At 39.9% G+C, this 15,552-nt stretch overlaps 1 protein-coding gene across 2 annotated transcripts; it reads right to left on the reverse strand.

Moving 5' to 3' along the window:
* Positions 1-4,936: 4,936 nt before the first annotated feature.
* lrit3a (info leucine-rich repeat, immunoglobulin-like and transmembrane domains 3a) lies at positions 4,937-12,047 on the reverse strand. Of its 2 annotated transcripts, none has more exons than XM_056440193.1 (4): positions 11,697-12,047; positions 10,135-10,598; positions 6,899-7,204; positions 4,937-6,655 (listed from the first exon to the last, which is right to left on the reverse strand). In XM_056440193.1, the coding sequence occupies exons 1-4, from the start codon at positions 11,810-11,812 to the stop codon at positions 5,637-5,639; spliced, it is 1,905 nt and encodes a 634-aa protein (XP_056296168.1). In that variant the 5' UTR covers positions 11,813-12,047; the 3' UTR covers positions 4,937-5,636. The 2 variants fall into 2 exon arrangements, with proteins under 2 accessions (XP_056296168.1, XP_056296169.1); XM_056440194.1 differs by lacking the exon at positions 11,697-12,047 and adding an exon at positions 10,974-11,657.
* Between the last annotated feature and the right edge of the window lie 3,505 nt (positions 12,048-15,552).

The raw sequence follows: 15,552 nt of genomic DNA on the forward strand, positions 1-15,552 counted from the left end.
ATGGCGGTCAGCAGGAGTTTTGACCTGATGAGCTAAGCTCTTTGGTTTTTATTGGGAGGGGAAACGGGAACTCAAACCAACTTTTTTTTTTCATTTTCAAAAGCAAAACTGAAAAGTAAGTCACACATAAATAGCGGCTCCTAATGCAATGCAAGGGAATCGATATGGACATTTTACATTGTGGTAACATTGATTTGGTAAGTTTGAATGGCCATTTAGGATGCTAAACCACTTCATTGGGTTAGCTGCAATGAAATCCTGCTGCTCATCAAAAGAACCAAACACTTAATTATTAGAGCTGTGGATGAAATGTTAAATGCTCAATAAGCAAAGTGGCATGTTGACATTAAGGGTTGGGCAATATAACACCATATATTATTTGTTTGAAGGTTTCAGCACCAACCTATATCCTGTTATACCTTTTGAAATATGTGGTTGCATTTGGCTGTGTAGACAATGTTGTAAATTACTAAGCAGGACTGCTTCATGGCAGTATTGGATTTACAGGCTTGTTGCATTAATGTGTTAGAATATATATATTTTTATATATATTATATATATATATTATTATATATATATTATATATACAGTATATATATAATATATATATATATATATTATTTTAACCATTAGAAAAGATTATATCCATATCACCCACCCCTGATGACATTTTTGGTTTCTAGAATTCAATATGAAGAGTAATTTTATTGAATGTAGCTTCCATTTCTTGGTCTCTAATTCATTGCATAACCTTGAAGGTGTGGCCCACTTATTTAAAGGAAGCGTTTGCACAGCAAATAGATTTTTCAGTCGGTGCAAAAAGGTGTTTCTTTGTCTTCTCTGTGCTGCCAGAATGTCATTAAAATTAAAATCAAGTATATTTGTTTTAAATATACTTTATTGAGGCTGCCTTTTGCATAAGGCTCCATGTTCCAGCATCTGTATTAATGAACATCCACCCAACTGGAGTGGAGAAGAATCCAACTGGAAGGACGATGATCTGTTGCTGACCATGACCTTTAACCTCTCTGTGGAGGATACAGAATTGTGACCTTTCTCACATGATCACATTATTGCAATTCATTATAACACATCATAATCATTTATAACTTAACTCTGCCACCTGGCATGACGGAGGTTAATGGGTACATGATTTTGGACATCAGCGATCACCATCTGTAAGCTTCACCCGATGTCCTTGTGGCGTCCCACAGAAAACTTGGGCTCAGGCTGAGATACTCCCACTCAAACACGGGCCAGTTTACTGTGCACTGTACAGTGCATTGTATTGTCTGCTCCGCCAAGTTTACTTTTCCACACATGCTGTAGAGTGGCTGACTTTTACACTCTGTTTCTCTGCTTTGGCTCTATGGGGGGTGGGGCGCTGGGGGGGTGGGGTACTTCTAATGTGAGCAACCTGCTGGGTTTTATTTCACTTGATTGCGACTTTTCTTTTTTTAAATGTCTGACCACCAACCTGCAGACAGACTAGTCGTGTTACAGTATATAGTCGTAAAAGTAGTTTACTGTATGGAGTCTGTTATGGTGTTATGGTCCACATATAGAAGAGAACAACGATGAAAATGGTTTAAATGTCTATTTAAAAAAATAAAGTTTAGATATACAGATATACAATTCAAGTAATAATAACCCATCTAAGATTGCTGAAATAAAATGTTACGGTAGATGAACACTTTTCTGCTGTACACGCAAAATACAAGATTTCTGTACCGGTGGACATTTGTATACATAATCATATTGAGCATCATTACATTTTACCAATATTTATTTGTGCCTTATGAAAGTAGTTATTGTTCTTGTTCATATTACTTAACAATTTGATCAGAAGTACCAACGACACCAAGAAAATACTGTTTTGATTGTTATGGTTGACATCTGTACTTTACCATCCACGAAAAGACGCGTAAACGTCTTTACACACATGGTTGACACACAAAGCACCCAATACCCAATGGAGTGTCTCGTATCTCAACAACCCCTCTTCCAGATGTGAACCAAACTCACCCACACAGCTGCCGTTTCTCCCGGCTCGCGGCAGCCGTTCGTCCCAACATGCCGCACCGAGGGCCAAGGCTCCGGAGCTCTGCACCGTGACATAGATCAGCGCTGCTGTGATCGTCACAGCCAACATAATCCTGCACGAGGAGCTGCACTTTGTTCACTTGTTCTCAGGCATTCCCAGTATTAGCACTGGCACACAAGGATTCCACAGAATTAAGCAACTTTTGTTTTTGGACTGTTGGCATCCTTCATCCGTCCAAGACTTCCGACTTAAAGAGACGGCGGAGCTTCGCTAGAGAGACAACGTAATACCTCGATGGAAAGATGGAGTACTCGGGAATGAGGAGTGTAGTCATGCCAGTGCGGTGTCCAAGAAAGAAAAAAAGAAAAAACTGTGTGTGGGATTCTCCTGATTCTCCTGCCCGTCTGTTTTGGAAGCAAAGATTGAAATTCCTGACACCCCCGTGGTAAATTCTGCACATTCTAGTCCAGCATTAGGAGCAACATCTTCTTTAAGCTACAGTCAGTGTCTCAAGTAGAATGTGGACTATGTAAGACATGAGGCAGGGCCGAAGACAGGTCCCACATAATAACAACGTCTTCCCCTGACCCCAGCCCCTGACCCATGTCCTTTGTGAATGTGGATGGATGGATGTGTCTGAGTTCTTGTGTCTGGGAGAGAGATGGATAGAGAGACTCGGAGGTGGACGTCACTTTTAACGCTATTCGTCAGAACACAACACTAAAATATACATTTATTTATCTATTTTAGGGGACTAAATTGACCTTTGGTAACAGCATTCATAAATAACATGCAGACAACACACACAATAGACACACTATTTTGCTCGGGTGTGAATGAGAAGTCAGTGCGTCGGACTGTCTCCTGCTGAAGGCTTCCGGTCGGTAGAATGAGTAATTTATAGGGAACGAAGGAGGAGTTTGAGCAGATTATCCATTCAAATTGTTTGTCCTCTTTTTTTCTTTACCCATGAGGAACCAAAACCTTTATTCATACGCTCCATGACTGGGATATTGTCAGCTATACGACGTCCCCAGTAACCTCGTAGAGGGGCAGTCCAACATGGACACGGCTGAGAAAGTCTCCTCGTCTCCAGACTGATGTTAGCCGCCTGAAGGTCGCTGACCTTTTCCCACGACTTCACCCCCTGGCACATAACAATGAAAATGTTTAATGTCTCTAATTTCACATCAGGTGGCATGTTGTGCTGAATGAAGAGTGAGAGTGTAGAGGCTGCTGTCATACTAAATGCCACCTTTTTGCTTTTGCTAAATAAATATTTCCGGTCCTTCATTTCACCCGGGTGAGTTACGTTAGAGCAGTTAGAATACAAAGCATTTTAGTTTAATTCAGTTTATTATCTGGATCCCCGTTAGCTGACGCCTTAGCGGCCGCTAATCTTCCTGAGGTCCACAGAAAGGACGACATGTAATACATAAAAACATGCAAAACATGACGTGAAACAAACAGTTATAAAATAGTACAAACAGAATAATACAAAAATAAATAATGTGCAGTCGAGGACTAGGATGTATATATTTTGCAGTACATTAGTAATTTATACAAATAAAGATCCGATGGCTACAAATGGGATGGAAAATGTCAAGGAGTTAATATCAAGTGGTTGATGCCCGAGGTGTGCTTTTAATTGTTTTTTAAATGACAAATTATTACCTGTATGAGATATATGATGAGGTAGTAAATTCCAAGCAGTAATTGCACGAAAAATAACTATATATATGTATGTGGGTAAAATTCCACTTTCCTACTAGTTTCCAGCAAGAGGTTGACTCTGTCTTTGACATTGTCACGACTACCGTGGGCTATTATTATAAATTGTCAGTGTGCAGTTGGAATAAGAGATAAAGTATATTAATATGAAAATCCATCCATCCATCCAGACATCCATCTATCCATCCAGCCATCCATCCACTATCTACCTATCCATCAATCCACACATCTACCTATCCATCCATCCATCTTTGGTAGTTCACAACAGTCTGTGACAATATAAACCGTAAGGAAATACTTTTCAGTCTGTCCATATTTTTCTATGCACATTATAATTCTCGAATTGATCAATCTATCGATAGGTCCAACTGACCATCCATTCATTCTGTTGATCAAAACCACCTGGATGTTCCCATGATAACAACACAGCTGTTGGAGATTACTTAGTACCGCAGGCTCATACAGCTGGAGGTACAGAGGTATCGATGGAAACAGTTTCCCACATCCACCCATCCGCATAGCGGGATTTACGGCAACACCTGTTTGGATGTTGAGGGAGCGTGACAACTGTGACCCATTGATTTTCAGGATGAACACGTCTTCTTCGGTTGATAACTGAGACATGTGATATGTCCGTGTTGCTCAACATTTTTCTCCCATGTGAAGTATATATGTGATATCGTTGATCATATGCAGTCTTTTCAGGCACTCGTGTGTCATCACCCAAGCACCAGCATCATAGACTGTACAGTCCACACACAGAACATACATGATGAGGATAGCAGGAGGGCACTACTGTTTGCATTGTAATGCTAGAGAGAGCACACAGTCTGTTGCTGAGGTAAAACTAAGAGATTATCAGAGAATTTTTTTTAAAATTATTATAAAAAACATAGATTTGAAATGTTCATGTAGAAATTGATGAGTTGTTTCTGGTCCTGATTTTGACGTCTGAGTTGTATTTACAAGAATGTGTTTGTCTTTGACAAATGTTTCCATCAAGTGTATTAATTTGGATGATGTTGGATTATTGCTGAGGGACAGTAATGTGTGTTATAGTTGCTTTCCATCAGATATACAAATAAATGGCCATTAAAGTAAACTGGATTTGAGAGTTCATCCGTCTACCACGATAACACTGACAGCACAACACACGTAATGTAACAGTTTTTGTTCAGTTTATTAAAAACAAATGTACAACTCCTTTTATCGACAAATGTATACATAAAGTCATAGAAACTGGCAATGTTTATCAGACGAGACACACATTCTATCAAACACACTGAACATACTTTCTGGTCCATTAAGGCAACAATCAGCTTGATCCTGAAAGTGACAATAATGTAAATGTGATGGGAAGTGGATAATGGGCCTTCTTTGACACCACCACATAATATTCATATCTAACACTTACACTTTGGCATTGAGTACAGCCTAAAAGGCCACACACAGCTCATGGACAGGCTCTTTTTATGGTACTTTGAAGACGTGAAATTAATCCAACAAAGATGCTGTGCTGTAGTGACAAGCATTCAAACAGTCTTCATCAAATATAAGGCTCCATAATAAATTCGGGAATGACATTCAGTCATTGACTGACCTAATTGGACTTTTGACATTGGTTCTTTTGAATTCCCAAATAACCTCCAGGGAATGTTTCCATGACACCGACACGTTTCTAAATCATTCTATGAATCTTCATAGATTAATAGTTGATGGAAACTGAATACTGAAAACGAGTTATTGACAGCCTCCGCTGAATGATTTCATCGTTAATCGTGTATCAGTGTTATAAAAGGCATATATTTCATAAAATGACTTACTAGCATGGTGTTTGGCCATTGGCCATGGATTCCTGGCGTCAGCAGAGATACTCAAAGCGGGAACTGTCACTCTTATAAGTCATCTGAGAGTCAACACTCCCCCTGGAGCACAGGAGCATTTGCTCCGATTCATTCGTTGCTCTCCTTGCCCAAAGTTCACTTGGATGAGAGTTCAAGGTCCTTTGCTTCATTGAAATGGTCTCAAACTTGACGTAGCTGTCTTTTTCCAGCTCCTCTTCGTCCGAAGCCGAGCTCTCTACGCTGCAGTACAGAGCGAGAATCTTGTAGACCAACAGTGCAATAAGAGACACAACAAAAGCGCAAGCAATACCGCTTACGATAATGAAAAGCGGGCTCTGCCCATCGTCCTTTACGTTGTCCAATGTGTAGAAATCGATGCAAGGATCTTTTCCCGCAGCACTCCCTTTCGCTACGAGGCAAACCGAGTGCCTCATCCCGGAAGACAATCCCTCGAGGAGCACTTTCCCGCTGCCGGCATCAGTCTCCAATGTCCTTTTGTCATCCTCATCATAGGGTGAGTATACCGCCGTTAGTGGGGCATCATTCGGTAACCCGTCTGCTGTCCAGAGCAACACTGCAGTGTCAGCAGTTTCCTCGACAATCTTAAGGTCTTTGACGGACTTTGACGGATCGCTCTTCTTGCTCTTTTCATCGGCCGCGAGCTTTCTCCCATTAACTTCTGGCTGGGTTTCTGCTCGTTTGATCGGGAATTTCTGGACTCTGGGGCCGGTGGGAGTTTTCGGCTTCTTAGGGACGACCGTTGTCGACGTTCTCGGGGTAACTGTGGAGGTGGTGCTGGGCGAGTTGGTAGTAGTAAATGTTGTGCCTTGACTCGTCAGTTCGGTGGTTTCGATGGTACTAGGCCTCAATGGAAGCGTGGTGGTACTGACGCCACCAGCAACCGAGACAGAAACGGTGGCGTCTGCGTTGCCAGCTAAATTCTTCGCTCTGCAACTGTAGTTCCCGGCGTCTTTGTGTAATATTCTTTGCAAGCTCATGATGGACCATCTGATGCCATCGCCAGGTGACTCCTGGACTGTATGTAGAGGGGAGCAAGAACATAACAGTGAACATGGAGCAAGTCTAGCCAAGTCTTGAAGTGCTTTTCCAATGGATTATGATTTTGTGGCACTAGTGTGCAGCTCTAATGCGTCCTACACACCAGACAATGGCCATCTACAGACAATATACAGTATGTCTACGAAAAGGTCTCAATGAATCTGGAAACAGCATCGTTTCTGCTTTCTTCAATACACTTTGATAAGTCTCCATATTGTACCTGTGTTGTTGACTTGCGAGCCATCTGACCTCGCCCAATAAAGCGATGGGGTTGGAAACCCTGTGGTGTCACAGCGCAGGAGGACATTACTGCCCAAAGGAGATGTGATCTTGGTTGCCGAAGTCATGACCGATGGCTTTACACAATTGTCAAGCTCAGCCCGCTGAAATGAGACACCAGCCAAATGCTCTGGTCCATTGCAGGTCATCAATAGGTCCATCAAAACTACTGGTGTGCCAGTCATTTTGGAAAGCTCCATCAGCTTGGAGATTTTGCAGTCACAGAACCAGGGGTTGTCTTGGAGGCCTGGGAATGAAAAAGAGAAATTAAGATCAGATTGCTGTTTCCTACCAGTGCAGTGTCAAACAACATCCATTTCAATCATTTTATGGATTATATTCATCGAATTTTAGGACGCAGATGGCACTGAATTGTGTTGCAATGAGGCTTATTGACATTCAGCTGCAATCATTTTGGCGCTGTTAATCATGTCAGGTGAAAAGACTTAATGAAATGGATAACATTATTTGAGGCAGATTTTAATACTCTACAAGTTTCACAATGGCAAATTCACATGTAGGGCACAAAAAATAAAAATATCTTGGACAATAACAACTTATAATATCGTCGAAGTGAATTAATCCTCATTGGGTACCTGAATACCCAGGCGAAAAATAGATATACTTTAATATATTTAATCTATACTTAAAATTACAATAGTACATTTCAAATATACTATCAAAGAAATGTAACTTTGCAAATATATAAAAAGTATACTAAAGTCACACTTTCACCTATTTAAAAAATTCAACTTTTCACACACTTTAAAATAATTCTACTGTTGAATATTTTCAAGAAATATATTGGAAGAAAAATATACTTTTAGTGTAAGTTCTGTGCAATTACTTAAATGTACTTCGTTAAACTTGGTTTTAAAACATATTTTTTTTATATTTCAAAATGTATGCTGTAAATTATCAGTGAAACAATGTACTCAAAGCACATTTGATCAATACCGAGTTTGAATATACCACATTTTTGGTAATTAGTAAGTAAACTATCTATGCTATTATTCATATTTATTAATTGTAAACTGAAAATATACTTTTGGTATAATAATAACATTCTAAATATATGAATAGTATACCAAAAGTGTATTTTTGGTATACTATGATTCTAAATATATTAGGATATATCCCGATACCTATATATACAGTATATATACTCTCTCACTGCTGTAGACACTTGCTGCACACAATATGTAAGCACATGTATTGGTTTATATTAAAGCCCTTTAACCCGATTACTTTGTCTTAACAGTAGCAAAGCTGGCTCTGGCCTCCTGCGGTTTGTGGCAACATACTCTTTCCATTCGCTTTTTTTCTCCTGTCATATATGCCAAGAAATCACTGACAATTTCAACTCTTTATAATGTCTTAAAAACCCCATTACTTCTGCTTTCAAATCCAAACCATATTTTAATGTTCTATATTTTCAAATGATCATAATGAATCAGTCAAAACAGTAAGTACACCTCTAGAAATGTTATGTAATTTATGAGAAATATACTGATGTGAAATAGTGAGGAAATGCAAAAGAAGTGGTCGTCTGTTTGTGTGAGGACTGTTTCTTCTCCCCCTAATCCTGTTTCTCCTTCAGACCAAACAACACAGTCGGCTCTTTTCAGCTCGGATAAACTAGCTCGCCGTCATACAGCTTATTAACAATATCCCTCTCACTGCGCAGTACATGCAACACAGATATAGTGAAGTAAATGTTAGGTTGGTAGAATCTAGAATGAAATTGCTTGCCGTCATTCACTTAGATAAGTAGCATGACAGGAAATACGGAAAATTGATTGAAATGCTAGACATATTGTATTAAGACGACATTTTTTATGTTTCTCTTGACAATAAGTTCTTTCTTTTTTTCAGCAAGGGAGTGTAAAAAGATTAGACTATGATAAATACATTATTAAACATAAGTAATTGTTTTACTGCTCCTCCTACACAAACTTTCTTTTCCACTCCGGCTTGCTTTAAAAGAAAATACTCAAAACTCCTATCTGCATATTTCCTCTCTTCTTGCCCCTCCTTTGACTGTTTCTCCCCAATGAGGGCCAGGGCGATAACTCAGCGACCATTGGTTCAAGATATTTCCCTGACAATTTCAAAATCGGGGTTTTCGTGGCAAAAGAACAAATCAGAATTCATGATTTTACCGTACATGTATGCTGACATATTGCTCATATTTGCCCGAGCAGAAAAGAACACCAGTCGGATAAAAACTGGTTGCACTGCCCTGGTGAGATAAATGTAGATTAATTCAACTGACGCCAAAACCCTGTAACATTTACTTTGGACAAAGGTTTTTATGTCACATAATTACTGATCAAATTGCCTAATCTGGAAAATTAAACTGCACTCAGTAACTGTAATGTAATTTGAAGCAATTATTGACTGAGAATAAACTGGGCCATATCGTGTCTTGTGTCATCTTAACTGCATTATATATTAGTTTATTTGAATTTCTTATGTACACTCTTAACACTACTAAAGAGAAACCCCTATTTATTATGCTGCAACTGCGAGTTATCATGCAAATGCAAATGTTGCTCAGTCACAATTAGACTAAGTGTCATTCTTTCTCTGGAATTGACTTCCTCTGAAGAGAACTAAGACACTTGACCCTGAAATTCTGCATTTCATAAATTGTAATAACTGTTTAATCGCTAGAAAATATCACAGGCCATCCTTTTCGAGAGCAATACACATCGACTATACAAGGTGTTTTCCCAGTGCCCTGAAGGAAACTGGGCCTGGGGCTAAAAAAGCGTTCACGCTGACATAGTCCTTGAAGAGTTTTTCAGGGCTATACCCTGAAAAATAGTTGTGTATGTGTGTGAAAAGTTCTCCCACGATTGACTGTTAGCCCAGGGCACTTGTTGTTTTTTCTAACTTGACCCTGGCCTGGATCGCCGAGAGGCCGTGCGTTAAATATTCAACGGTTGATTAAAACAATACCTTGAACATGTGCATTTAGTGTCAAGAGTGCCACTACTTAGAATAAGATGATTTGATTATGTTCTTGCTGTCACGGCTAACAGCCAGTTAGTCTGACTGGACAAACAAGTCCGAAAGACAGTACTAAGGTAATTACAAACAACTCCAAAAGTATCCTGCTGTGGCCCTCTTGTGTTGTATCACTAAGCCGGACTCAATCTTTTTTACCCTTACCTAACACAACTTTCTGGAAGGCATTAGTGACAGGTGCTCCATTGAAGGGGGGCCAGATATCCATGAGATCAGAGGGCAGGGTGACCAATTTGTTGCTGGATAGATCCAAGTAGGTGATGTTGAGGAGGTAGGGTACTGCCTCATTCGGAACATTGGCGATCCTGTTGTTATGCAGATCCAGTGTCCTCAGCCTGGGCATCTCTTTTAGAGACTCCCAAGGGAAAACAGAGATCACATTCCCGTCCAGCCGCAGCTCGTGGAGCACTTTGAGGTTGTAGAAACCTGCAGTATCCACTGAGCTGACGGCATTGTAGGTAATCCACAGGAACCGTAACTCCACCAGGTAGTAAAAAGCTTCCGTTGGGATTCGCCGCACCATAGTTTTCTCAATGCGAAGTTTGACAGTATCCACGGGGACGTTGACGGGGATATCCAACATGTCCTGGTCGTTGCAGAGCACCGATCTGAAGAATGACAAAGATAGACAAATGGGTTGAATGTGTTGAATATATCCAAATGCTAGATAACATAAATGTTCTGCAAAGGGTAAATCAATTATCGTCATTGATACGAGAGAATCATTTTCTACAAAAGCTTTCAATAAAAGTGTTTCATTGGCATTACATGATTACAAGCTGGTACCTTCAGCTTTTGGTGGCTATGATGATAGAGTCGATAGTCCTGTACCAATAAACGTGCTGATATACCTTTATAATGTAAAGACACTTCACCCTGAATTGCTCCCTGAAGTTGTGTCTACGTTGTACCATGATTGTAAGTTGCTTTGAATAAAAGCGTTAGCTAAATGTAATGTAGTGTCATCTTCAGTATAGTGTCACCTGTTCCCTGTTTTGTGACGAATCAAGCTTCTCCCGGTTGTTGGTTAAACTTCCCTCACAGAAACCAAATCAGCCCCAAGGAATTTGGAATACAGCAGTCGCTCATATTTAGCGTTTCCTCTTCTTATTGTTAGACTCAACATTAAGGACTATCCTTGTACTTTTCTTTCTTGCCAAAATTTCGACCAAAGTGAGATGGATGCATTGTGCAATATAGGGTTCAGCACTAATCAGGCTAATTATGCAGGTGGCCATAAGTTCTTTCTCAGGGATAAACGGATTAGCACCATGCCAGGACACGTACATTATGTCAATACCGGTCAGTACAACCCGTACAAAAAATACGATGGTGCACCGTGATGTAATATATCTTAAACCACAGAGCGCTTGTTTTGTCTTTGGATACTGAGTTCAGTACACCTCCGCATTTTAGCTTTTTGTTGCTAACGCAAATGGTATCACAAAATTTTTTTCTCAATAAACATAATAATATAACTCTGTAAGTGCTTCCTCTTTACGGCGGTCCAGCCATACTGAATGTTGTGCTTATTCAAGGAATAGAAGGATCTTCTTTATTTGTAAGTGAAGGTATAGAGAAGGTGACCTAATGAGGTAAACTATTACATTTTTTTCTCAAACTAATTTCACAACATCCTCTTCCATTTCACTTTTCCAAATTGCAAGTGTGCGTGATACTGGGAGCCCAGTCAAAGTGCACGTTACCTGGATCCTGTTCCGTCAGTACGTCCATGAGAGACACAGGTGCACTGCGATGGACAGAAGGGATACGCCGTACCGAGGCAGCAGACGAGTACATGCAGATAGAGAAGCCGACGCATGGTTTCAGCAGACGCACCCACGGTCCTCACATTGAAAAAAGATCAGGGTAAAAGACATCCGGATTCATCGAAAACCTGGAGACATTTTCATCCCAGAAACAAACAAATGGAGAATAGTGAAAAGAGCTTTCAAAGTCCATATAGGAGGCACCGGGCTGAGGATCTAATTACAGTACAGGTCACCTGTCAGATTGACTGCGTGGGGGTTGGGGGAGGATGGCAGATTAGTGGAGGATTTCTTGGGCTTGACAGGGTCACGCAAGCGAGGCGACGAAGCACCGCTCCTTTGGACATGGCGATAATCAGCTAATTCTAGAGAGGTTTCCCATCAGGTGATCACCTCCCATCCATTCAGGTCCCAACCTCTCCATTGCTTAAAATTTAACTTGCTAATGTTCACGCCCTCACATTGGTCATATGCATTGATAGACCCATGGGAAGACTTTTAATTAATACCACCTTAGTGTACCTAGTTTGTCCATGTGTAGGGAGAGCGGGGTAATGTGAGACACCGGGTAATGTGAGACACCCCCTGTATCTAGGCAAAGGAACCCATTTGTGGTAATGTGAGAATTATGTTTTCAAGCCTCTCCCATTCCCCCCTTGCCATGAAAAAGAAGTGGTGCTGGTGCTGTGTTAAGTATGTTTTTTCACAAAAAATAGTTTTTTGCATGTAAAAGTAAATTTTCCTGCTGTGAACTAAATCAACTTTTTTGTCAAAACAAATTGATTTCGGTAGAAAACCATATATCATCCATGTCGATGAACTTCTAACATATACAACCATGTGATTGATGCTAGCTGAAGATTAGCCTGAATGGCTAAGATATGTTGTTTTTTCTAAAATAGTGGCTGTGGGGTAAAGTGAGACAAATGTTATGGGGTAAAGTGAGACAGTTTACCCCAAGTTAAGTTTAGTCTTAAACATATTTGAGTGTAATATTACATTAATTATGTTGTATTTGTAATATCATAAACATTGTAGAAAAGCCATCCTGCCAAGAAACTACACCAGGAAGACAACATGGGGCCAAACACCCCTTGCAGAGATGGAGAGTGCAGCCGCTGAGGTCATGCAAGGACATGCACTACCGTTCAAAAGTTTGGGGTCACTTAGAAATGTCTTTATTCTTCAAAGTAAAGCACTGTTATTTCAATAAAGATAACATTAATCAAAAATACACACTATACATTGTTAATGTGGTAAATGACTATTCTAGGTGGAAGTGTCTGGTTTCTAATGAAATATCTCCAGGTGTATAGAGGCCCATTTCCATCAACTATCACTCCAGTGTTCTAATGGTACATTGTGTTATCGCCTTAGAAGACTAATATCTGATTAGAAAACCCTTGTGCAATTATGTTAGCACAGCTGAAAACAGTTATGCTGGTGATATAAGCTATACAACTGGCCTTCCTTTGAGCTTGAAGTTTGAAGAACAAAATTAATACTTCAAATATTAATCATTATTTCTAACCTTGTCAATGTATTGACTATATGTTCTATGAAATGTTCAATTCATTTATAAATAAAAGTGGGTTTTCATGGAAGACACGAAATTGTCTGGATGACCCCAAACTTTTGAACTGTAGTTTAAGTCCTTAAGAAAAGCTGGAAGGGATAGAAATATTGACAAGACAACCCTCAAAAGATTTATAAAGAAAAATAGAAAGGGGAAGTAAAATCAGTATCCTGGGGTGCAGTAGCTGAGGCAAAGAGAATATTTACAGATGAGATGGAGGAGGAGCAAACACTTGAAACAACTAGCTGACCAGTTCCATGGCCTTGCTCCAGTTAATTGCCGTGAACTGGCATATGAGTTCTAATCTAACTGGTTCTATCTGTCATTTGATTGTTAATTAAAACATTTTGCGTTATATTTTGTTGTATAGGATTTTGTTCGGAGTTACTTTCAAGTGTTTAAATAAATGTGCTTAATTGATCTTAATCTCCATGATTCTATTACTAGTCCGATATTAGTTTTGGAATGTGTAGTTGTCAATCTAGCTGTCAGGATTGTAACTATTACAACATGTGTTGTTATGGTAGTTTTAAAATGTAAAAAGTAAGTGGATCACTTTACCCCCTTGACTTCTCAGGTCTGTCTCACTTTACCCCTAAGCTGGGGTAAAGTGAGACACAAGACCACTTTTTTTGAAACAATCATATTTTCACTGCCCTTTGTCCAAAAGACATTCTGATAACGTACATTGCTAGGTAACATCCTGAATTAATGGGAAATGTGTACGTTTTACAAATATATCATTTAAGCTCGCCTAGAGGGGAGCAAATGTAAAAAGTGTATCACATTACCCCGCTCTCCCTACTTACGTCCGATCGCCGGTCCTTCGTAATGCGCTGGAGGCCACGTGAGATTTGTAAAATGTGTGCAAAGTGTAATCTCGGACGGGATCGGAGGCCAAAATCAATATCTGCCTGCCGGTGACAGATCCACAGCCGTGGACCACTTTCATATTTCTGTGCACACGTTTTTTCTCCGAGCTCAGTTTGAAAGGGTTGCTTTGCACTGCACTATAAACCGCTGTATCAGCCACATTGATTCATATACCGTGTCAGGTCAATTTGTTAAATGAACAAAATACTTTTCTGGCTTCATAGAAATATCGTCATGTTCTTACTCATGCGGGTGTGAGACCGTGGAATGGAGTGTTGACTTCCGGGTCCCCTCCTCTTTGTTTGGAGCGACTAAGAGAGACATCTGGTGGGCGTTGAGGGTCAGTGGCAGAGCAGAGTCGCCCTTCAACCAGAGGGTCGGCGGTTCGATTCCCCGGCTCCGCGAGTCCATGTCGATGTGTCCTTGGGCAAGAGAATTAACCCTACATTTAAATAGCTCGTGTATGAAGGGGTGTGACTGTTAGTAAGAATCCTGATGGGCAGGTCCTTGGATGGTAGCTCTTCATCAGAAGACTACAAAAGCGCTATAGAAGTACAACACTATAGAAGTACAATGCTATACAAGTACAATGCTATACAAGTACAATGCTATAGAAGTACAACGCTCTATAAGTACAAGGCTATAAAAGTAGAGCTCTATAGATGTACAACGCTATACAAGTACAATGCTATACAAGTACAACGGTATAGAAGTACAGTGCTATAGAAGTACAATGTGATAGAAGTACAACGTTCTATAAGTACAGCGCCATAGAAGTACGGCGCTATACAAGTACAATGCATTTACTAGGCCTACTGCTGTTTCCCATGGTGATATATATTCATTTCCTTTCTTCTCTTAAAATTGTAATACATCTCTCAACACTCTAATCCTGCCTGACTACTTAAAGACCCACCTGAACAATGATTTTCGGTAAATATTAAAATCACATGATACGACTAGGGAGACCGCAAAAACATTTTAACCCACTCATGCACACAAAAGGGACACACGACACAAAAAGTATTTATTAACAAGTACACAAGTGAATTTTATTAATGCAAGCAAATTTGACCATACAGGTCAAATAAGCCACTTCAAGCTGTTGGCACATGAATGTACAAAACATATTCAATTTAAAGCCTGCTACTAAGCATTCGTAGTGAAAGTACAAAAGACTAATACAAGGAGAAAAGCTGAAAGCATGTTTTCAGATTACAAGAGTAAGCAATGTTGGTACAAGTATCAGTTTTAAGACATGGTTGAGAGCTCATCACAAACTAAATCGACACAACTCAAAGACTACAGTCTCTAATATCAGGAGCATAACGCGGTAAGCGTTGG

The sequence above is a fragment of the Pseudoliparis swirei genome, chromosome 19 (assembly GCF_029220125.1).
Source record: "Pseudoliparis swirei isolate HS2019 ecotype Mariana Trench chromosome 19, NWPU_hadal_v1, whole genome shotgun sequence".
In the NCBI taxonomy this organism is placed as follows: Eukaryota; Metazoa; Chordata; class Actinopteri; order Perciformes; family Liparidae; genus Pseudoliparis; species Pseudoliparis swirei.

Bases quoted from the DNA above. Each gene is read 5' to 3' on its own strand.
- lrit3a (XM_056440193.1), bottom strand. From the start codon at position 11,812: ATGCGTCGGCTTCTCTATCTGCATGTACTCGTCTGCTGCCTCGGTACG. The intron at 7,205-10,134 runs GTAAGGGTAAAA...TTTCATTCCCAG, and splicing joins CTTCCAGAAAGTTGTGTTAG to GCCTCCAAGACAACCCCTGG. The intron at 6,656-6,898 runs GTACAATATGGA...CTCTACATACAG, and splicing joins CTCGCAAGTCAACAACACAG to TCCAGGAGTCACCTGGCGAT.